General features: G+C 46.5%; 1 protein-coding gene across 2 annotated transcripts in view; it reads left to right on the top strand.

The window, feature by feature from the left end:
• The first annotated feature begins 20,354 nt into the window (after positions 1 to 20,354).
• Kit (KIT proto-oncogene, receptor tyrosine kinase) overlaps positions 20,355 to 22,589 on the top strand; it is a 79,198-nt gene continuing 76,963 nt past the window's right edge. For both annotated transcript variants that reach the window (XM_028857963.2, XM_028858019.2), the window contains exon 1: positions 20,355 to 20,501. In XM_028857963.2, the coding sequence (XP_028713796.1) occupies positions 20,435 to 20,501 (67 nt within the window). In that variant the 5' untranslated portion in view covers positions 20,355 to 20,434. The remainder of the gene's footprint in view (positions 20,502 to 22,589) is intronic.

A 22,589-nucleotide genomic window follows, 5' to 3' on the forward strand; every position in this document is an offset into this window, starting at 1 on the left:
TTTCTGCTGCTGTTCTATGCACTCCAGTCTAGCTGGCCCGTGAGCTTCCAGATGATTCTCTCTCCATTTCACACCTGTCATTAGAAGTGTGGGGATTACAGATGTGCACCACTGGGTCCAGCTATTTACCTAGGTTCAAGGAGTCAGGCTTGAGGTATTAGCATGTTTACCCACTGAGCCATCTCCAGGGCCACATCTGGATTTTTTTCAAGTAGTCTATTGTTGAGAGATAAGCAATGTGCTGTGGGAAATTGGGTGTGGTACCATTGTGATTGGGCCTGGAAAGCTGATTTAGTTGAGAGGTGAAATAGTGAAGAACATTTACGCAGAAGAGTCTGGCAATGCACACCACATGATCCAGGTCTGCTGTGACTGGAGTTAATGCTTCATGGGAGCTGAGAGAAATGAAAGGAAGCAAGAATTGGCAAGAAATGAGGCTAGAAAGCTACGCTCCAGCCAAATCAGAACGGTCCCGAGTGCCAAGGGCTCCACAGCGGTCAGATAGTATTTTTAGATAAGAGTGAACTGTTTAAGGCTTTTGCATAAGGCATCAGAATAATCACATTTTTATTTTAGTCGGATAACTGTCACCACAGTGTCCAGCATTCACTAGAGAGGTGAGGAAGATTGGAATAGGGAGAGAGAGAGAGAGAGAGAGAGAGAGAGAGAGAGAGAGAGAGAGAGAGAGAGAAGAATCAGTTATTTTGAGGTTTCTAACCTGGGTTTGTCTTCATCTTTCATCTTACAAAATGCAAAATATTAATTAATTTATATTTTGTTTAATGGTGTTCTTGAATGTTAACTTAGGGGTAGGCTTCAACAATACACCTCCCAGTAAAGTGATTTGTCATTGTTCTCTAATTGAAGGGGTAGATATTCTGTGTCGGGGAGGAGGGGGTAGCTGTGTACCCATGGATTGAACTTGGGGCCTGGGTCATGCTAGGAAGAGCTTAGCCACTCTGCTCTAGTCCTAATTCTCAAATTATTATTATTTTCCAATAGAACTTATAGGGTTGGGGTAGACTTGCCTCCCTTCCATGCATGGGTTCAGTCACTAGCACTGTATAAAACTGGATGTGTTGGTGAACATCTGTAATCCTAGGACTGGGGAGGTAAATGGAGGTAGATTAGAAGTCTACAGAAAAAAAAGAAAGAAAGAAAAAGCCAGGCAGTGGTGGAGCCTTTAATCCCAGCACTTTGGAGGCAGAGGCAGGCGGATCTCTGTGAGTTCGAGGTCAGCCTGGGCTACAGAGTGAGTTCCAGAATAGCTGGGACTTTATAGAGAAACCCTGTCTCAAAAAACAAAAACAAACAAACAAAAAAGGAATCTGAAGTATGCTGGGGACATTGTGGCTAAAGCCTTTAATCTTAGCATCTGGTAAGGGAGGCAGAGGCAGATGGATGGGTGCGAGTTTGAGACCAGTCGGGGCTTCACAGTGAAGTCTTTTCTCAAAAACAAGAACAAGAAAAGACACGACTGTTCAAGGTCATTTTCAGCTACATAAAGAGTTCAAGGACCCCTAGGTTGCACTGACCTTGTCTTAAAAAGAGAGAGAAGAAAAAGAAATGTATTATTTTACCCTAATATACTTCATTACTAAACCACATATCAAAAACTAACCACATTTGATTAAAGACTGCGTGAGACACATGGGATGGAAAGGACATCTTCTTTCTTTCTCCCTTCCTTCCTTCCTTCCTTCCTTCCTTCCTTCCTTCCTTCCTCTCCTTCTTTCTTTCTCTTCTTCTTCTTTCTTTTCTTCTTCTTTCTTTCTTTCTGAGACAAGGTCTTGCTATGTAGCCCTGGCTGTCCTGGAAACATCTGTGTAGACCAGGCTGGCTTCGAACTCAGAGAGATCTACCTGCCTTTGTCTCCTGAGTGCAGAATGGAAACTATTAAGTAAAATGTAGTACCAAGTAAGAAATCCAATTAGGCCAGGCTATGGAAAAGTAAATGAAGCATGACTCATTGAGATAACAACAGAGTGTGTTCACGTCCTGATATATTCTCCTTACTGCTCACGCTGGTTCATTATATACAGAACCTGTTTCAGCCTGACAGAAAACAGGTGATTTGGGGGTAATGACTACTGATAGCTATCCTTTGGGGCCTTTGAAGGGAAAAGAGAGATCCTCAGTAGAAAATAAAATCACAATTGTGCGAAGGCTCTTTTTGCTGAGACTGAGGTTAGCATACTGCTCTGGCAGAGACATCACTTAGTGTCCAATTCCTATGAACATCCAAAGTGACAGTTGAAAAGGAATATAGGACTGTTTCATGAACCTCACCTAACGTGGGACCCGTTCTGCCACCAGTAGGAATAGCTGGAGAAAAAGCAGTGGAATTTGGCAATGCCCTGGGACATTTTGAATTGTCAGGGCTTGGAGAGAAGGGGGAATGGGGAAGAGATAGAGGTGTTGAATGAATGGGCCAGGCCTGTGGGCACTGTTCAACTTTCCACGAAACATAGGACAGCCACAAAACACCCACAGCCAAGGAAAGGCTGAACCTGGTGTTTCATTATCTTGCTAATACTTTTATTATTTTGGGGAACTACTCACAAACTCCTTTATGAATATTTTCATTAAATATGACTATTTCTAATTATAGATCAATATTCTCTTAATAAAAATAATCCAGTGTCAGGATGGTTTAGTTGAGAAAGGTGACACAGAGTTGGCATTTTTATTTTAAAGTTTAATTTCTACTTATTTATTTTTCACGGGGGTGGAAAAAAATATATTTTGAGCAAAAGAAGGCAGAGATGAAGTTATCTGCTTCCAAGTCCCTAGAAGGGGACATTGGTGGACATGAAGAATGTTCTGTGAACAGGTCAGTTATTTAATGTGAACAGCAAAGGCTTGCTCAGGGACAACCTTCCTCATGGTCACTCATAGTCCATCCCAAGGGTAAGAGCTCTGGAGTCAGACAGGTATGGGCTGGAAAATAGTCACTGCTATGAGGTTCGGAGTAAGTTACTGATCTTGTGCCTCAGTTTCCATATCTGCAAATGAAAGCAAGAATCTTCAAGGCATGTGTACGTGTACGTGTGTGTGTGTGTGTGTGTGTGTGTGTGTGTGAGAGAGAGAGAGAGAGAGAGAGAGAGAGAGAGAGAGAGAGAGAGAGAGAGAGAGAGAGGAGGCAATTCACCAACAACAGGCTTCATCACCTTTTGAACTGATGGTGCTGGCCCAGACAGTCTTTGCAACAGGTGTCTGTTCTGTGCTTTGGAGAAAGTCGAGCAGTATCCCTGACTTATCCACTCAGTCACGCCTGCGTCAGTTCCCAATTTCCCTCTCTCCTAGCCCTGACAATTCAAAAGGCCCCAGATATATTTGCCAAATGTCCCTCTGGTGGACAAAACCACCCCCCACCCAAACCTCTGACTTTAAGAATTGATCTGGTGAGCCAGGTGGTGATGGCACTCAGGAAGCAGAGGCAGGTGGATCTCTGTGAGTTCAAGGTCAGCTTGGTCTATAGAGCGAGTTCCAGGACAGCCAGGGCTACAAAAAGAAACCCTGTTTCAAATAACCAAAAAATAAAAAGGAGAATGAAAGAAAAGAAGAGAGGGGGAAAAAAAGAATTGATCTGGTGCATAACAAATGCTCAGAAAAGAAAAAGATTAGCTGTTGCTATCATCATCATCATCATCATATTCATCATCATTGGTACTGCTGTCAGGAGCAGCAATTTTGTACTCACAAAAACCTTTTTCCCTTTTGTTGGACTTCATAAGAATGTGAAAAAAAAATGGTCAAATACAAGCAGGATATACATACAGAAAGAATGGCCTGAAAAGTGTAATCATCTCCCAAATACTTCTCTAAACACAGTGATTTTCTCTCCTTCTTTTGTGAGAAGACAGTGACCTGTATGCAACCTTTTGGATGCTTCTCAATATTTCCCAAATTTCACCAGGTCCCACAACTGCCTGAGTAAAGAGAATTGTTGTCCCCGCTCGGAGCTCGCTGTGTGAGGAAGGGGGAAAGACAGCCTGGTTAAATCACTGGCTTGCTATTATACAAGTTTCGCTCTGGTGAGCCAAGCCGTCCTCGAATGTAATTTCCGTGTATTTCTTCACCTCTCACCTTCCTCCACAGTTATTACTTAACCCACTGACCCAGATAGCTGCTTATTAACATTTAATACATGTCGAAGTGTTAGTGGGCTTTGAACAAAACACGAGGAAGTTTCTGATTTGCTCTCAGCTCGCTGCCCTTGAACCATTACATGAGTACGTCTGTACAGCTCTGCCCTGTCGTGGCTCTAAGCAGGGCGTATATTACGCAGAAGAATCAGGCCCTCCCTCCCCCACTCATGCAAGCTTTCATTCATGTACCAGATAGTGATGAGCTTCTATTGTAATGGCCATGTGGCAGAAAGGAGGTCACAGTGCAGAATCACAGTGCCGAACAGAGTTGATTCTCCTGTTGCTGGTAATGGGGGAAGGCAGGAGGCTGGGAGGCCAAAGGAGCCAAAGGCATATACATTCAAAAAGATCCTAGGAGCCCCTAATCCTGTGTTCAGGGCTCAGCAATATTTTTGTGCTGGTTTTGTGTCAACTTGACACAAACCTAGACATAGCTGGGAAGAAGGAATCTCAATTGAGGGATTGCCTCCATCAGATTGGCCCGTAGGCAAGTCTGTGGGGGCATTTTCTTGGTTGATGACTAATGTGGGTGGGCCCAGCTCACTGTGGGTGGTGCCACCATTTAGACGTGAGGTTCTGGGTGGTATTAGAAAGCAGGCTGAAGGCTGGGCGGTGATGGCGCATGCCTTTAATCCCAGCACTCGGGAGGCAGAGCCAGGCAGATCTCTGTGAGTTCGAGGCCAACCTGGTCTACAGAGGGAGTTCCAGAATAGCTGAGGCTACACAAAGAAACCCTGTGTGTCGGGAGAGGAGGCAGGGGAGTAACAAAGAAAACTGAGCAAGCCATAGTATTTGGTGTTCCTCTATGGCATCCGCTTCAGTTTGCCTCCAGGTTCTGCCTTGAGTTCCTGTCCTGACTGCTCAAAGATAGACTGCAATTTTTGAGGTAAAATAAGCTCTTTTCTCCCCGAGTTGCTTATGATTATGGAATTTATCATAGCAACCGAAACCCCGACTAAGACAGTTCCCTGCATTTAAAAATCAAGAGAAAGGTGACTGTGGTGATACTCACCTGCAAACCTAGCACTCGGGAGGCTGAGGCAGGAGGATGGAGGGCTGAAATCTAGCCTGGTAATTTACGTAGTAAATTCAAGGCAAGGTGCACGCTAGAAAAGAACTTCCTTACCTGCTCTCTGTTCCCCAGTTTTACCCTACCATCCGAAGAGGAGCAATGAGTGTTTCTTTCATGCACATTCTTTCAATGACCACGTAGAACTGTGGGATTCTTCCTATTCCTAGTCAAAGCTTGTTGATTCATCCACGGCTCTGCAGCATTCAACTTAACGTCTGAGCCCATTTAAATCACCCTACACATACTTATGTGCACGTCTTTCTGCTTATAACAACTCCTGCCATTAAACATACTTAGTGTTCATGTGGACAGACAGATCATTCTTATTTACCAGGCACAGACAATCTCTAAACATACTAATAAGATGAATCTTGAGAGGGTGGATGAAGGCTAGAAAGAAGAGGAGATTCCGCCTTGATGGAGATAGGGAAAAAAAAATTGTTCACCACAAGCTACGTTAAAAAAAAAAAAAAAAAAAAAAAAAAAAGATAGTGCCTGGTCACCTGAGGTCAGTATATTGAAAAGGTAGAGATTGTCCCAAGGAGCCAGTGTGCTCAGTTACAAAGCTTCTCAGTGTGCAAACAAAAGAACCCCGGCGTCCCCTTCCCTGAGCTGGGCTGGCTCTCACTGGCTGGTGTAATTTACCTCCCAGTCACCCAGTGCTCTCCAACTGCTCTGAGCCGGGCTCCAAGCTGTCTGGGAGAGAGGCGGGCTGGCTCCACGACCACAGAGCTGCAGTCTGCCATGCAGACTGAGTTTTTGTGTTAATAACAAACATTAACTTATTTTTTTGGTGTTGTTGGACTCTTCGGGTGCCACCAGATCCTCCAAGATCACTGCCTAGCTTAATCTGTCAACCTTTACTGCTTTTCATAACAATGCCCTCAGAGGACAATTGGAGTGGAAACAAGCCTGGATTTATGGTCAGAAACTTGCGCATTTAAATGTCTGCATAGCTGTTTATTAAAACAGATAGACTTTAGCCAAACCACTTATCCTCACTGAGCCACAATTAGTTTTCATAGCCATTAAATGGAGTTAGGAAAAGATGTATCTGCCATGGACGGGGTGCTGAGTATATGCTGGACACAGCTAGCTCTCTGCACTTCATATGAATTATTTTACTCATGGGATTGTCATCATAGTCTTTGGGGTGGTTAATACCCTATTCATACCCCATTTTACAGAGCAGAAAACTGACAGGTAGTAGAGAGGTTAAATAAGGACCCAAAGTTATGTTGCGATCAGAGCAAAGAATGAAATGAAAGCCAGTGGTCCAGCTGTGAAGAGGGATAGACAGAGGAAGGTGTGGTTTCCACAGCTCTTCTTCTTAAAAATCACTTTCTTATGGTGAACTCACAAATAAAAAGACCAGGCAGCTAGACTAAGGCAGCCACGCAAGCACACTCTTGCCACATCCTAAACTCTATGCGTCTACACAGTGAACTTCTGTGTAGTTCAAATGACCATCCTGAAGCCATGGAGCGTTCCTAGGGTTTTACACTTTCCCTATCAATTACATTTTTATAGAGTTATCCAACATACACAGAAGGGAAGGATGGAAAGAAGGGAGGGAAGGAGGGGGGGAGGAAGGGAGGGAGGGAGGGAGGGAGGGAGGGAGGAAAGAGAGAAAGAAAGAAAAAACCTCTAACACACTCACCTACCTTACTCCTGGGCATATACGCAGAGAACTCCGTATCTACCCAGAGAGATTATTTGCACATCCATGTTTATTGCTGCTCTATTTATGACAGCAAGAAAATGGAGCCAGCCTAGATGTCTCTCAGCAGATGAATGGATCATGAAAGCACGGTACATGTACAGAATGGGGTATTGTAGCTAGAGTTTTTCTGCCTGGCCCACAGTCAGGACAAATCTTTGTCACCTGCCAGTCAAACAGCTGCACAGACCCAACCAAGTAAACACAAAGACTTATATTGCTTACAAATTGTATGGCTGTGGCAGGCTTCTAGCTAACTGTTCTTATAGCTTAAATTAATCCATTTCCATAAATCTATACCTTGCCACGTGGGTCATGACTTACTGGCATCTTCACATGCTGCTTGTCATGGTGGAGACTGGCAGTGTCTTTTTCCCCGCCTTCCTGTTCTCTCAATTCTCCTCTCTGTTAGTCCCGCCTATACTTCCTGCCTGGCCACTGGCCAAATCTGTGTTTTATTTATTGACCAATCAGAGCAACAGATTTGACATACAGACCATCCCATAGCAAGGTATTATTCAGCTGTATAGAAAAATGAAGCCTACAGGAAAATGCATATATTTAAAATGTCAGATTATCCAGACACTCAGAAGAAGAAAAAAAATCATATTCTCTTCATATGTGTATCCTCCACTATGATGTACACATGCTTATATATAAACAAGATGGAAGCATGGGTACACTGTAGCATTCAGGAAAGAGACCCAGAAAGGGTAAGATGATGAGGAAGAACAGAGCATAGGCAGAGACATGAGTCATGAAGGACGATATAAAGTTAATTGTTTTTCTACTTTCCAGTCTCTCATAATTTTTTCTTTTCTTTTTCTTAGCAGATAAAGGCTTACTGTTTTTTTAATGGCTGGTCCATGTGATCTATCACCGAGGCCACTAAGTACAGACATGAGAGAGATACTTTAAAAATATGGAACGTAATAAATTTGAATGCCATGCTTGCTCAGAGACCACACTAGCTTTCTCTCTGTTGTTCCTACTGTAGTATGTATGCTGCTAGAGCAAGCAGGCTCATTTAGTCTCCCTTCCTTCCTTCCTTCCTTCCTTCCTTCCTTCCTTCCTTCCTTCCTTCCTTCCTTCCTTCCTTCCTTCCTTCCTCCCTTTCTTCCTCCCTCCCTCCCTCCTTCCCTCCCTCCCTTCCCTCCCCTTCTTTCTTCCTCTATGGATAAACCCACAACTCCTCTTAAGACAGAGCTGGCCACTGCAGAGTTGGCTGGTCAACACTTCTTCTCCTTAACTATTTTCCCTTAGATGAGGACTACTAAAATTCTAGAGCTGGATGGAACCTCATAGAGTGTCATGGACAAACCTCTCATCTTCAGACAGGATGATTCTAGACTCCCAGGGGGCTTGAGTGCCAAGCATAGATTTAGCTGCCCACATCTGGTTGTTCCCATGGTTTTCTCCATTTGGTCAAAAACCACAATTTAAAAAATCCCAAACCATTTATTTTGGATAAAGGTAAACATCCACAGTAATATAATGTCCCCCAGGGCCTCCCACACAGCTTCAACAACCACTTGGCTAATCCTGCTTCATCCACATTCCCCCATTCTGCATCTCCTTCTCCTGTCTCCCGCCCACCGGAAAATTTTCAAGTGATTCTCGGGCATCAAAACACTTTGTCATAAAAACAGTATGCATCTTTAAACTGTAAGCTCTCTAAGTTTTTAATGTTAGTACCACACTGTTATCACACCAGGTAGCCAATCTTGACTTTAAATTTGACAGGATTTAAAATAACCTAGGAGACAAATCCCTGGGCAGGTATTTGAGGGAGTTCCCAGGGAGATTTGAGTGATGTGGGCTGGGGTCCAGGACTGAATAAGGAGCAAGTAAACCAAGCACCAGCCTCCATCTCTCCCTGCTTCTTGACTGATGATCCAATATGACCAATCGTCTCAAGTCCTTCTGCCTTGACATCCCCACTACAATGGACTGCATCTTCAAACTGTGAGTCAGAACCAACTCTTTCTCTTTCAAGGTGATTTTGTTCATGAACCAATACCTTAAAAAGAACAACAACAACGAAGTTTTGTTCCAAGGATTGTTAAGAGCATTTGTTACTCTTGGAGAGGACCCAGGTTCAATTCCCCGGACACACATAGGGGTCATTGACATCTGTAATTTCAATTCCAGTGGCTCTGACACTTTCTTCTGACCTCCCTGGGCATCGGGCACACATGTGGTATTTAGACATACATCCAGGCAAAACACTCATACACATAAAATAATAATCTAAAACCAAAAATAACTAAAAAGAGCTGGGAGTGTGGAGGCTCATGCCTTTAACTTCAGCACTGGGAGGCAGAGGCCGGTGCATCTCTGTGAGTTTGAGACCAGCTTGTTCTGTGCAGTGAGTTTCAGGACAGCCAGAGCTACGTAGGGAAACCCTGTCTCAAAACAAACAGATAATATACAACTTTGCTCAAAATCATCAAACATGATTTCAAGGTTCAAATTGTTTCATTTGTCACAGATTAAAAAAAAAATAGTTGTTTTGTAGTAAGAGAATACTGAACTTTTCTCCTCCAGCATATGATACTGTGGGGGATGCAGGGGGATGCTATAAAGTGGTCCTGCCCTTTGGTTCTAAGCAGTTACGTATGAATCTGGAAACATAATCATGGTGCAGAGCCGGGCAGCCCACAGAGAGGCTATTTAGGCTGTTAGGGTCCCAAGACTGCTCTGTCACTTCCTAATCATGTGACCTGTGAATAAATGTCTTCCTTTTCTTGTCGACCGTGGGTCTACTAACAGACCTGTCTGAAAGAGCTGTGTGAAGAACTCTTGTAATACAGGCAGTTGGATTCATACATGTAACTTCATAATTACTCAGGAAATATCAGCAGGGCTATGTCCATAACAGGTTTTAAGCCCTGTTAATAAGCCCTATGGGTGATTGTAATAGGTGAGCCTCTCCAGCGATTATGTCACAAAGAAGAACCATTACTATATGTCATTTAATAATAATGATGATCTGGACCAGGGATTGACTTTTGGTTGCCATTTTTTGGAAACAGCCTTTCTATGAAGCCCAGGCTGGCCTGGTATTTCCTATGTATGCCAGGAAAGTGTATTCATCATAAGCTAAGCTAAAGAGATGGGAGGCATAATTAGCCTGTTATATAAGACAATATTCTTTTCCTTTCCAAAATTCCCTTAGAGCCAGAGTCACACTGGTTTGTATAACTTTTTTTCCTTATTTCTTGTAGACAAATTTTTATTTTATGTGCATTGGTGTTTTGCCTGCAGATGTGTCTATATGAGGGCATCAGATCCCCTGGAACAGAAGTTACAGACAGCTGTGAGCTGCCATGTGGGTGCTGGGAATTGAACCCAGGTCCTCTGGAAGAGCAGCCAGTGTTCTTAACTGCTGAGCCATCTCTCCAGCACCGCCCCGCCTCATTTTCTAAGCACACTTGGGATTCACTTTCTCCAAAGCTCCTCCCCGTACTACGTGGATGCTTTTCTGCCCTGTTGACTTAACTTCCTTGTCTGGCTAACTCACGCCATGCCCTTCTCCTTCTCCTCTCCATTTTCCTCTTCTGGGAAGCTTGCTGCTTGCTTACTCTGGGGTGTTTTTTGTTTCTAAGCTCAAAGAAGATTGTCCTCGACTTCCATTTGAATTTGTCCTTAAATTCTTTTATTAATAAAACGAAGAACCGAAGAGGGAATCCTGATTTTCCCAGTGACACTGTCTCAGCCTCCCTAGTGCTGGGATTACAGCCCCTCCACTCTGAGCTTTGATAGGATGTCCCTTTTTTCCTTCTTTCCTTCCTTCTTTCCTTCCTTCCTTCCTTCCTTCCTTCCTTCCTCCCTCCCTCCCTTCCTTCCTTCCTTCTTTCATTTCTTTCTCTCTCTCTGTTTCTGTCTCCCTCCCTCCTTCCCTCCCTCTCTCCCTCCCTTCCTTCCTCCCTTCCTTTTTTTTTCTTTCTTTTTTTGTTTTCTTTTTTTTCCTTTTGGTCGTAATTTCATGTATTCCAAAATGGCCTTCAACTTGTCAGCAAAGAATGACCTTGAACTTCCAACTCTCCATTTCTTTCTGCCATCTGTCAGTGCTTCGGATTACATGCGTGTGCCCTGCCAGGTTTATGCCAGGGTGGGTGTCAAGCCCAGTGTTTAACTGAGACAGTTAAGTACTCTACTGACTGAGCTAGAACTGCCTCTGTCAAGTTTTTTCAACTGTGTGCATGTGTGTTTGTGAGTGATATACGGGAGAGGTGGAGGAGGCTGTATAGCCCAGAGGTCGACTTCCGGGAACTGGTTCCCTCCTCTCACCTCTACACAAGTTCCAAGGATCAAACTCGGGTTGCCAGGTTTTGGGGGCAAATGTCTCTGGCTGCTGAGCCATCTTTCAGGTTCTGAAATTGCTTTCCTTGTACAAGCCAGTGCTGTTGGTGTCTCTGCAGAGGCTGGGTGGAGCTTTTGGATCCCCTCCCCAACCCCCAGAGCCTCCCCCAGGCAGAACTCAGAAGCATTCAGCCTGGTTAGCCACAGTTCCGAGGTGTTTGTTCCCACCGAGGCTCAAATCTCAGAAGAGAGCTCATGACTGACACAGGAATTCCAGGTTGTCTCTGCCTATAAACTCAGGAGGCTGAGGCAGGGGGAGCTTGAGTTGTAAACCAGCCTGGACTGGAAAATGGGTTCAAGACTACATAGTGAGATCCCATCTCAAGATAAAAGAGAGCAGATAAACAGTCCTCATAGCAATGAAAAGCAGCAGAGGCATCCTATTACTAGGGGGCGGGGGGACACCCCAGAAATGTCCCAGGATGGATGATAAATTATGCAACCACCCCACCCACAGCCAATGCAAAACATCAGACTTGTTTTTAAAGAGCACAGAGTTTATTCCTCTTTCCCCCATTTATCTCCATTCTCTTGCCTCTCTTCCCCGGGGCCATAAATAACCCCATCCCCAGGCACTTAACCTCCGAAGCCTGGGGACAAGGCATGAGCTGAAAGGTTGCATCTGGCAATGGTCTAAGCCACCCTACAGCATAGTCTTTTCCTTGGTAGAAATAGGGTGTACCCGTTAAGAATGAGAGGCAGACCCTAGCGTGAGTTGTTCACTTGCAAGCTTTAGGAACTGCTCAAAGTGTGCAGACATTTATGCCTCCCTGTCTCCCACCCTTCAGGAAACCAGTTGATCTGGACTCTTTCTTAGTTAAATACATATTTACTTCTCGTATTTACTCAGCCATTTGAGACCTGCAGACTTAAAATGTTTCTAACTCCTGTGGCAGCAGCGTGACTTCTTTATTGGATGAGAAGGACAATATAAAATGATGAAGGGGTTATGATATTTATGGTGCAATTAACATAGATTTAGTTTGCATACATTTATCAAAATAATAATGATGGTGATAACATTGGATTTTTCGGATACAAAGCAAACCCTGATGAAATTTTTAAAAGCCAAAGAAAGAGCACTAAGGTGCATGGTCAGGAATTCAGTTTTGCACACAGGCGGTGCCTATTAGGTGCACAGGCTTTGTCTGAGTAAGCCTTCTTGTGAGACCCACAGTTGAATTATAGTGCAGTTTCCTCAAAGAATTGTTATTTAGTGGAGAGACTATGACAAGGTTACAGATAATTCTCATACAAACCAAAGAAAAATGTATGACTCAAGAGGCGTCCCGACCATGTTCTGAGGGGATTTATGAACTCCGAACGTCTCTCTCCTCTGCAGGAGACAACCAGGATTTAGATAATAGGCCTACTTTTGTTTATTTACTTTCCTGCAGTGCTTGGGATCAAATCCAAGCCATACACATGGCAGGCAAGAGCTCTACCCCTGGAATAAGTCCCCAGCCTCATTTTTACTTTTAAAAAATACTGAAGACTGCATTTCACTAAATGGTGCGGGCTATAACACAGATCAGCCTTAATTTTGTGGTCTTCCTCACTCAGTTTCCTAAGTAGCTGGGATCACAGGCCTGCACTACTAGGTCTAGCTTTTTAAAGAACGAAGAAACAAACAAAACACCTAAAAACCTTTTTGAGCAGGATGTGAGATGCAACGGTGTGCACCTTTAATCCCAGCACCAGTGGGGGCAGAGGCAGGCGGATCTCTGTGAGTTCAAGGCTGGTGCAGTTTACATAGGAAGTTCCAGTTCCGGGTCAGCCCGGGTTGCCAGGTAAGACTTCATCTCAAAAATAAATAACTAAGTAAGAAGAGGGGAACCCAGCAAGCTCCCATTAATGACCAACCTTTGTTAAGGTGACAGCACTACCTCAGTGTGGGGGTGACTCCAGGATTGTTTGTGTTTTCCAGAGACAGCAAGCGCCTTACTAAGTAGCGCAGGTTTCTCTAGAAGGCACAATCCTCCGGCCTGCTTCAAACCTTTTGAGGGTGGGCGGGAGAGGCCGCTTAGCCTGGGTATGACTCCAGGCTTTCTGCTATTAGACATCTGGTGGGTGGCCGTGCTAGGCATGGAATTTTAGGGCCTTTCTCATGCTACATCCTTGGGCCTCCCTTTTCTTTTTTGCCCTATTGCTCAATCCCCTGTGGTAGAAATTCTGTCTCCACAAATTCAGTGTGGAGCAGGTATATAGATTCACCTCAAACTTCCACGTTGGGCTGGGGGTGTTAGTAGGTTGATGGAGGGCTTGTCTAGCTAGCATACATGAAGCCCTGGGTTTGATATCAGCGGACCATAAAACCAGGCATGATGGCATAGACCTGGAAGCTGAGGCAGGGGGCTAGAAGTTGTCAAAACAAACAGGCCCCTCCAGTTTGCCCAAGGTTACAGCAATTGAGCACAGGGTGATGAAGCCAGTCTCTCCAGGGGTCCAATTCTGCTTGAATTTTCTGCAAGTTATTGGGTTTCCTTGGGCCTCAGTTCCCTCATCTGCACCTTAGGAGAACAAGAGCGTCTGCCCCAGGGGTTTAAATGAGTCAATGGTAGTGGTGATGAGTTTAAGGAGTTCATGAACAGCGGCAGGGATTGTTAAAGCTTGTCAAGTTTGCTGTTGTTGTCTTGTGTGACCTTCCTCAGAGGTATGACACTGTTGACACCCCTATGCTCCTAGAGGTCTCCTTGGGTTACTTTTCAGGGCTCTTCTTTTCTACCTGCCAAAGGACAGAATTACAATAATTTATTTAAAAGTTATTATTATTATTATTATTATTATTATTATTATTATTTCTTTCAGATTCTTTGAGACAGGGTTTCTCTGTGTAGCCCTGGCTGTCCTGGAACTCTATAGACCAGGCTGGCCTTGAACTCAGAGATCTGCCTGTCTGCTTGGCTTAAAAGTTATTTTTTTTTAAAAAAAAAATTTATTTATTTATTTATTTATTTATTTATTATGTATACAGCATTCTATCTGCATGCATGCCTACATGCCAGAAGAAGCACCAGATCTCATTTCTGATGGTTGTAAGCCACCATGTGGTTGCTGGGAATTGAACTCAGGACCTCTGGGAGAACAGGCAGGGCTCTTAACCTCTGAGCCATCTCTCCAGCCTCTAAAAGTTATTTTTATTTTAGAATGTTTGCACGTGTGAGAGTGTATATGATGTGTGTGTGTGAGAGGTTGGCTATATGCAGGCATGCATAAGCGTTACCTATGGAGGTCAGGAGACAACTTCAGGGAGTCAGTTCTCTCTGCATTTTCGAGGCAAGGTCTCTTTGTTTCCACTGTGGTTTGTTTTCCAGACCAGCTGGTCCATGAGCTTTTGGGGACCTCCCTGTCTCCACCTTTTGTCTCACTTTAGGAGTCCTGGGATTACAGATGCATGCCACTTTTCCCAGCTTCCTTCTGTGGGGCTCCCGTGGAAATGCTGTGCCCGCTCAGGCATCTTGCTGGTCCTATTTTTATTTTTATTCTTGGCTGGGGAGCAAATGCAGGTTTTGTGAGAGTATAGAGGTTTTCATTGGCTTTACCTTCAATGCTAGACTGGGGGCAACACAGAGGTCCAAAGAAATCAAGGAAGTGTTCCAAAGAGCTAAGCCAAGGAGGCTTTGTTTTCTAGACAGAAAAAGACTGGAGAAAGTGAAAAATAAAAATCCGGTTTGTCAATCCAGTGTGACTGTTCTTGCAAGGTAAGGACAGGAAGTCAGAATGATAGAAAACATGGCGAGCGGTAGGTTGCTTCAGGTTATCTTTGTATGATGGGAGTAGAGGGTACTTTGTTAACATGGCTGAAACAACCAGTATGAAACTTAGACGGCCACCTCTCTCCGCTTTTCCTACGGGTCACCCAAACAGCTTAGCTGAAGTCCGGTCATGTTGGATTTTAGCATGAGTGGCTCCATTTTGATTTATTTAGTCTGGTCTGTCGGCAGAGTCTGATTCAAAGCAATGGCTTCCTGTGATTTTCATTTCAGACGCCTGTCCTTTCCATGTGGGTAACTCCCTAAGGAGACAACATCTGCCCTCTGCTCTCCTTGTCACACACTCTCAGTGGAGGGAGCTCAGCCAGATCCAGGCAGCAGCTGTCTCTCTGTGGCTGCTCTGGTGCTGAGCCCCAGGCCTGCGTGTCTGGCTGGATGCATTACACTGCTCACTACCGTCTCCCTACCGAGCTTGCCATCTTTGAACTCATCCTTCCCTGAGCTTCCTCACTCCCTTTACAAAATCTTATCCCATCTGGCCGCTTTAGAGTCTTCAGTAACTGTCCTCCAGAGGATGTGGGTCATATTTCTTGGTTTGTAAAGAGTGTCACCCACAAGGCTCCATCTCCCTACCTGTCTGTCTCTCCTGTTCTTCACGTCCCAAAAGCTGTTTCTTGTCTCAAGTCCCTTACAGGGGTGCTTCCCACTGTTTGCCCAGTCCGCCTCTCTCCTCTCTTTTCCCCTTGCCTGCTTCCTGGTCCCGCAGAATCGAATGGCCGCCGCTTTGAGGAAGTCTCTTGAGATCACTGCGTGTATGGTTTAGATGCTCCTTTGGTTTCAAATGTCATCCAGTGAGTAACGATGAGAAGACATGTCGATGGCGTTCTTGCCACTCCCACGGGGTCTTCTTCTTCCGCTGGAAGTTTCCCAAGGTCAGCCTCTGAGGTTCACCTAACTTTGTTTTCCGTGTAACCAACACAGCACATTTGGCCCACCAAAGTTGTTCAATACGTACTGAGTGAAAGCTGCGTTCGCGACCATCCTCACAAACCATGAGGTGTTTAGTTAACAGGGAGTCTCACAGTGAGGGTCATATATGCATGTCCTTAATTCATGGCCAGAAGACTTTCAGATGACTGTTGACAAATCAAGGACTATTAAGTAACAAAGTCGGAAAGGCTTATCCTGTGGGTGGAGGGCCACAGCAGCGTTCAAGGTCCCTTAGGGAAAAGTTCTTGTCTTGAAGATGAAATCGCTGGCCTGGGTAGAGACCTAACATTCCAGTCGGGCATGGTCAATGACCTGGCTAAGGGGTCACTGCACAGAAATGTGGAAGTGCTCCTAGGAAAGCAGGACCATCGCCAGGAAGGTAGGAACATCTCCAAGAAGGCAGGCCCAGCCCTAGGAAGGCGGGTTCTCCTTAAGCCACGCTAAAGAGATAGATAGAATAATTGTCCCTTTAGTAAGATAATGTACTTTTCCTTCCTAGAATTCTCACCCCCTAGCTCAGTCCCTACAGGGTCACAGACATGTAGCTTTGTAAGTCTTCCAGAAAAACATTGGTTTTTTGTTTGTTTTCTTCTTCTTCTTCTTCTTCTTCTTCTCCTCCTCCTCCTCCTCTTCCTCCTCCTTCTTTTTTTTAGCTATCCTGTAACTATCTCTGTAGACCAGGCTGGCCTTGAACTCACAGAGATCAGCCTGCCTCTGCCTCCCGAGTGCTGGGATTGAAGGCGTGCGTCACCACTGCCTAGTCACCACTTTTATAGAAGAGGTTGACGGGGCAGAAAAGCTGTGTCTCCATTGGTAGTAGGAAGCTGTAGCCTAGCTGCCTTGTACACACAATACCAACTTGAGCGACACAGGAAAGTATCCGTGGAGGATGGAAGTGGAGGGGGGGACGACAACCATTTCCATCCAACACGTGTACACACACCACTGTCACCACCACTTTTCAAATCCTGACAACGTTGAGTCCTTGGATGCGAGAAAGTCTGGAATGCAAGCATCCCCGAGCCTTTCAGGTGCAAGCACCAATAAATTCCGTTTCTTTGTTTGCTTAAGTCGGTTTGAAGTGTATTCCCACAGGCTGCAGTCAATAGCCCCTCACTAAAATAATGACCGAGACAGTAAAATATATGGAAACCACAATCATAATAGCATCTACAGCTATCACAAAATACACTTTAAAACCGACCCATCTCCTCTCTCTGAGCAACAGAACAGTTCCATCTTTGAAAATGTTCAGTTGGACAGTGCTCATCCATAATGTGCTTCATTCCCATAGCTCTGGGCTAATGGCACCTTACACACATCTTCTTGCAGTACAGAACAGGCAGGGGGTACTATTGAAAATAGCTAACCACCCTAAAAGCACAGGTACTGGAGGCTCTCTGCTGTGCTCAGCATCCAACCTGTAATTGCTGGATCTAAGGAGATGCGAGGTGTCTCAGGAGTAGGTTGGAATAGGGCGGCACTTAGGATGTGTTTCGGGAATGACTTTTTTTTTTTTTTAAATTTAAATCAGAACAGTAAGATTTCAATATTCTACCAGCCAGCCAATATGGCCTTGTTGGGGTGTACTGGCCCAATGGGAGCTCTGTTCTCAGATATTATTGTTTCTTATTTGAGAGACTGTTTTCACGGTTGCACTGTGAATTCCTATAGGTAGGGATTTTGTCTTATTAATTTGTGCATAGGTCTTGGTGCCTAGAGGCAAGTCCTGGCCATTCGATAATGTTTGCTGAGTGATAAATAGGAATGACAGTTCAGAGTTGTATAATTCTCCATTCTGCTTTTATTTTATTTTTTTTCCTGATAGAAATTTCTTGCTGGGATTAAATTGCAATATGACTTCTTTTCACCATACTTCCGAGATGTTATCCTCTCTAATGTCAGGTGATTGAAGAAGAAAATTGTAATTTTTCTCTCCCAGGCATACTGTTGATATTTTAACTCATAGTGGCTTTTTCCCCTCAACACAGGATGGATTTAGAAATAAATCAAGATCCCAGAAACTAGGATTGTTTGAGTGGTATTGCTTACCTCTGCCATCCTAAGAATAAAGTGTAGCTTGATGTCTCTCTGCAAATGTATGATCTGAACTATCCACTAGGACATTGGGCATGGGATTCTACCTGGACCCTAAGAATTATGAGAATAAGGCCACATCTACTAATAGTGCCTAGTTCCTCCTTGCTGCCCAGTAGGCACTTCAAACAATGCTTTGGCTGGTGGTGGTGGCACACGCCTTTAATCCCAGCACTCTGGAGGCTGGATTACCCAGGTGGATCTCTGTGAGTTCGAGGCCAACCTGGTCTACAGAGAGATCCAGGACAGGCACCAAAACTACACAGAGAAACCCTGTCTCGAGAAACCAACCAACCAACCAAACAAATAAGCAAAAAAACGCTTTGAATGAAGGGACAACCGAAATGGTTTCGGGAGAGGCAGTTATACCTGGATGACTTGATTGTCCTCTAGTACTGATTAAGTTTTTAAGTGAATAGCTTTGAAAATGTATTTTCTTAAGCCAACATAGGTCCTGTCAATATCCAAAAGGACAGCTTCAATATTAAATGAAGTCAGAGAGCTGGGAAGTGATATATTATTATTCTTGATTACTCAGAGTAAGTGATTACTCAAAGAGGCCACTTGTATTTAAATTGTTATCTTTCCTGATGATCACCTCCCTTTTATTTTCCTGTTTGTGGGCACGTGTCCGCCCTATTTTACTTTCTTAAGCTCTCTGTAGGGGTGTTTTATCCACTTATCAGAACGCCAGTGAGACCACTCTGGGCACTTGCCACCAAGCTAGATGACTTGAGTTTGACCCAGGATCTACACAGTGGAAAGAGAGATCACACTCTCCAAAGTTGTCCTCTGGCATACACACGTGACACCTTCAATAAGTAAATTAGCAAACAAATAAACATTATAAAAGTAATAAAGAATATGTAGGGGAAGCACAATACCCAGAGGAAGTCTTAGAAGGAGGCCTCAGACTCTAAGTCTCCCCACTATTAGGTGTGTAACCTTGGGTCACTTTAAGAACTAAAATAATAAGCGTTTACTCTCCCTATTTCACAGAGTTAATTGTAAGCCTGGACAATGGGGTACAGAACTATAAAAATCCTGTACAGGGGCATTGTTACCATCCACCCACGGACAGCCACAGTGACCGTAAAATGCTCCCAAGCAGATTTTGTCTTAACAGCATCACTTTAGGAGCTGGCCAGATGGGTCAGTGGTTAAGAACAAGAGTTCAGAGCAGTCGGGGTCCTAGCACCCACAAGGTGATCCACAACCACCTGTAACTCCAGTTTCAGGGGATCTGACGCCTTCTCCTGACCTCCCTGGGCACTAGTCACACACGTGGTGCACAGACATACATGTAGGCCAAACACTCATACACGTTAAAAAAGAATCTTTAAAAGAAAAGAGAATGATTTTACTTTTATCTTGCCCCCAAAGGCTGGCCAGAACAGGAGAGAGGTTCCGGGAGTGTGGGGGTGGGGTGTGGGGTGGGGTGGTGGTGGGTTAGATTTAAAAAAAAAACAACCCACAAGAGAAAAGGCACCCAAATTCAAGTGGGCTTTTAAAACCATGTTTCCAAAGCTAACTATTTCACAAGGAGCCTCTCCACACTCCACTGGCCCAGTTTCCACAAGTCTCAGCAGGAGCTTGGTTGGGCGGAGGTCCACGCTGGCCAATAGAAATCAGCTGTGTTCTTACAGGTTTCGCAGCAGGTGGAGAAACTGAGCAAGAAAAATTACTTAAACGTGGACTCAGCCTTTTCACCGCGGTGCGGGGCGCCACAATTGGTCCCCTCTACGAGCAGGAACGGAGAACAATGTTGTGGACCCAATTTCCTAATCCTTTCGCCCATCCATCCCGACTCCTATCAGTTCCAACTGCCGGCCGAGTCGAGCCTTCCCGAGCCAGAGCGTGCTGGGGGATGAGGGGGGGGGACCCCTGGGGTTGTCCTTTTATTGTCTAGGGAGCACCTGCCAGGTGGCTGGCCGGTGCCTAATGCGCTCGTGGCGCCAGGCAGGCTTCACAAAGCGCGGGCAGCACCTGCGTGGCCAGCGAGTCGCCTGGGGCCGGAGGACCACCGCTGTTGGGAGAGGGCCGGGAGGAAGGGGATCCAGGATGGGGGGCCTATGGGTGCTCCAGGTCTCGGAGGGCACAGCGCCCCCGGGATCAGCATATCCCGAGAGTCCCGGGCACCAGGCAGCGGGAGGGAGTGCGACCCGGGAGGGAGGAGGGAGGGGCGTGGCCGCGCGCTGGGGGAGGGCGGGAGGAGGGGCTGTCGCGCGCCGCTAGTGGCTCTGGGGGCTCGGCTTTGCCGCGCTCGGTGCACTTGGGCGAGAGCTGTAGCCGAGAGAGGAGCTCAGAGTCTAGCGCAGCCACCGCGATGAGAGGCGCTCGCGGCGCCTGGGATCTGCTCTGCGTCCTGTTTGTCCTGCTCCGGGGCCAGACAGGTGGGAGAGCGCGGCAGACAAGAGGAGGGCACCCCCCACCCGGTGGGCGCAGTCCTGGGTCCGGGAGGGGTGCCACCAGCCGGGGGTGCGTCCAGAGTGGTGGCTGTTGGCTTTTCCTCCGCCTGTGCGGTACCGGCAGTGCGAAGGTGGCGGGCGGCGGCGGCGGGACTCCGTTGGCCCGCCTCGCTCACCTGCGCCAGGAGCCGGCAGCGGCGGCCGGTGGAGACCCGGAGCCGGGAGTCTTCCGGGAGCCGGGGCCGCGGGGCTGCAGGCTGCGGGCGAGTTTGGCGATGCTTTTGTGCCGGCTGAGCCCGGGTGGCCGTGGCGGCGGCCTCGGGCTTCGCACCGAGAGCGTCCCCTTTCCGTGCGAGGCGCGGCCGCGGCTTCCTTTTGTTAAAAGTTGCGTGTGGGTGACCGGCACCCGCGAGGACCAGCCCACGGGTCCCCGGACGCGCGCCGGGCAAAGTTGGAGAGCCTTTTCTCTGCTCTGCGGACGCTGCTTCCCCTCCGCGGGCGCTCTTTGTGCATAGGGCTGGGGATCCAGCCGCAGTTGCTCTGGTCGTGCGCGGCGCCACCCGCGGAGACGAATCTCGGGCTTGCTTGTGCTCCCCCCCCCTTTTTTTTTTTTTGCACGGGGAGCACGCGGCGTGCGGCTCTGGGGCAGGACCCCGCGAGCCTGTAGGTGGCGGCTACGGGGACAACTTGAGCCAGGCGTGTGGCAAGCAGCCGCTAGGTTGCAGACTTTTTCCTTTTGTAAATCTCGTGCTAAAGGCTCGCCCCTCTGCAGTCGCACGGTGTTCATTGCTGCCACGCGCCGGGGAGCTGCTGCAGCCTACGTTGGCCGCCAGCTCCTGGGAAGCAGGGACCTCGTGCGGGGACGCAGCTGTTCCTTGCCACCTCGTGCGCACAGTATGAGAGACGAGCCAGCCCGTCCTAGCTTTGGAACCTCCGGGTCTCAGTGTATGAGACTTGTAATCGCAGGTGGCCGCTTTTTGGGGGGGAATCCCGAGATCTAGACACCCCCTCCCACGTGATAGCCACCCTCTGGCCGCTTGGGGTGGGGTAGGGGAAGAAGGGGTGAACTTCCTGCAAATCCCATTTGTTTCTTCAAGCTGTTAGGGAAACCGTGGTACCTCTACACGGGAACTTGGGTCTCAAGGTGGAGGAGGATCTGCAGGTTCCTGGTGCTCCTTAGCCCTGCCCCTTCGGCCAGGTGTCGCTGGTGCGCTGCCTGTGCGAGTCGCCTGGCTAGTCCCTGAATCCTTGGTCTCTCCCGGGTCGTTTTCAAAACAAAACCCAGAAACCCTTTAAGGTTGCCCTGATGCTATAGACTGGAGAGAATCTGCTCTCTGGAATGAAGCGTCCAACGGCCAGCGACGCTGTGACCCGTTTGGAGCCCACCGCTGGTTGTATTTTCCAGATCCCACTCCCCACCCCTGATGCTTTTGAAAGGACTGGGAGGGCTTTCCTGTGGGGAAGGCCTTGCATCTGGACCCTTGTGTCAGAGGAGGGGTCACCAGGGATCACATGAGTGTCCAGATTCCTAGGCGTATTTGACCGCTTAGCTGAAACTGACTCCAATGATTTTTTTTTTTTATATTTTCCACCCTGTTCTGCTTTAGACCAAGGTGGAACACCAGAAAGATCATAGTTCCTCATTAAAAACTGAAACGAATCAATGGTTTGCATCTTCCTCTTGATTAGTGTGCTCTGACCAATAACTTTTTGGCAAAGGGAATTGGAAGGTCTGTTTCCTGCCTGGCAGGCAGTGTGTTGTAATGACAAGCCCTTGCTTAGCCCCTCCAGTTTCAGGCCCCCCTTTCAGACCTACAGCCTCCTTGGTTATGTGCCCTTGGGCGGGTCATTTAAATTCGGAGTGTGTGTGTGTGTGTGGGGGGCGGGCTTCAGTTTCTCTGAAGGTACTAGAAGACATTGCATCATGAAGGATGTGTGTGTGTGTGTGGGGGGGGGCATGTTTCAGAATTCCAGAAAGCTGCTTTCTTGTTTAAGGGTCTCTTGTGTGTGTGTGTGTGTGTGTGTGTGTGTGTGTGTGTGTGTGTGTGTGTGTGTGTGTTGCTGTTCTGCTCC

The sequence above is a fragment of the Peromyscus leucopus genome, chromosome 10, assembly GCF_004664715.2.
Source record: "Peromyscus leucopus breed LL Stock chromosome 10, UCI_PerLeu_2.1, whole genome shotgun sequence".
Lineage (NCBI taxonomy): Eukaryota > Metazoa > Chordata > Mammalia > Rodentia > Cricetidae > Peromyscus > Peromyscus leucopus.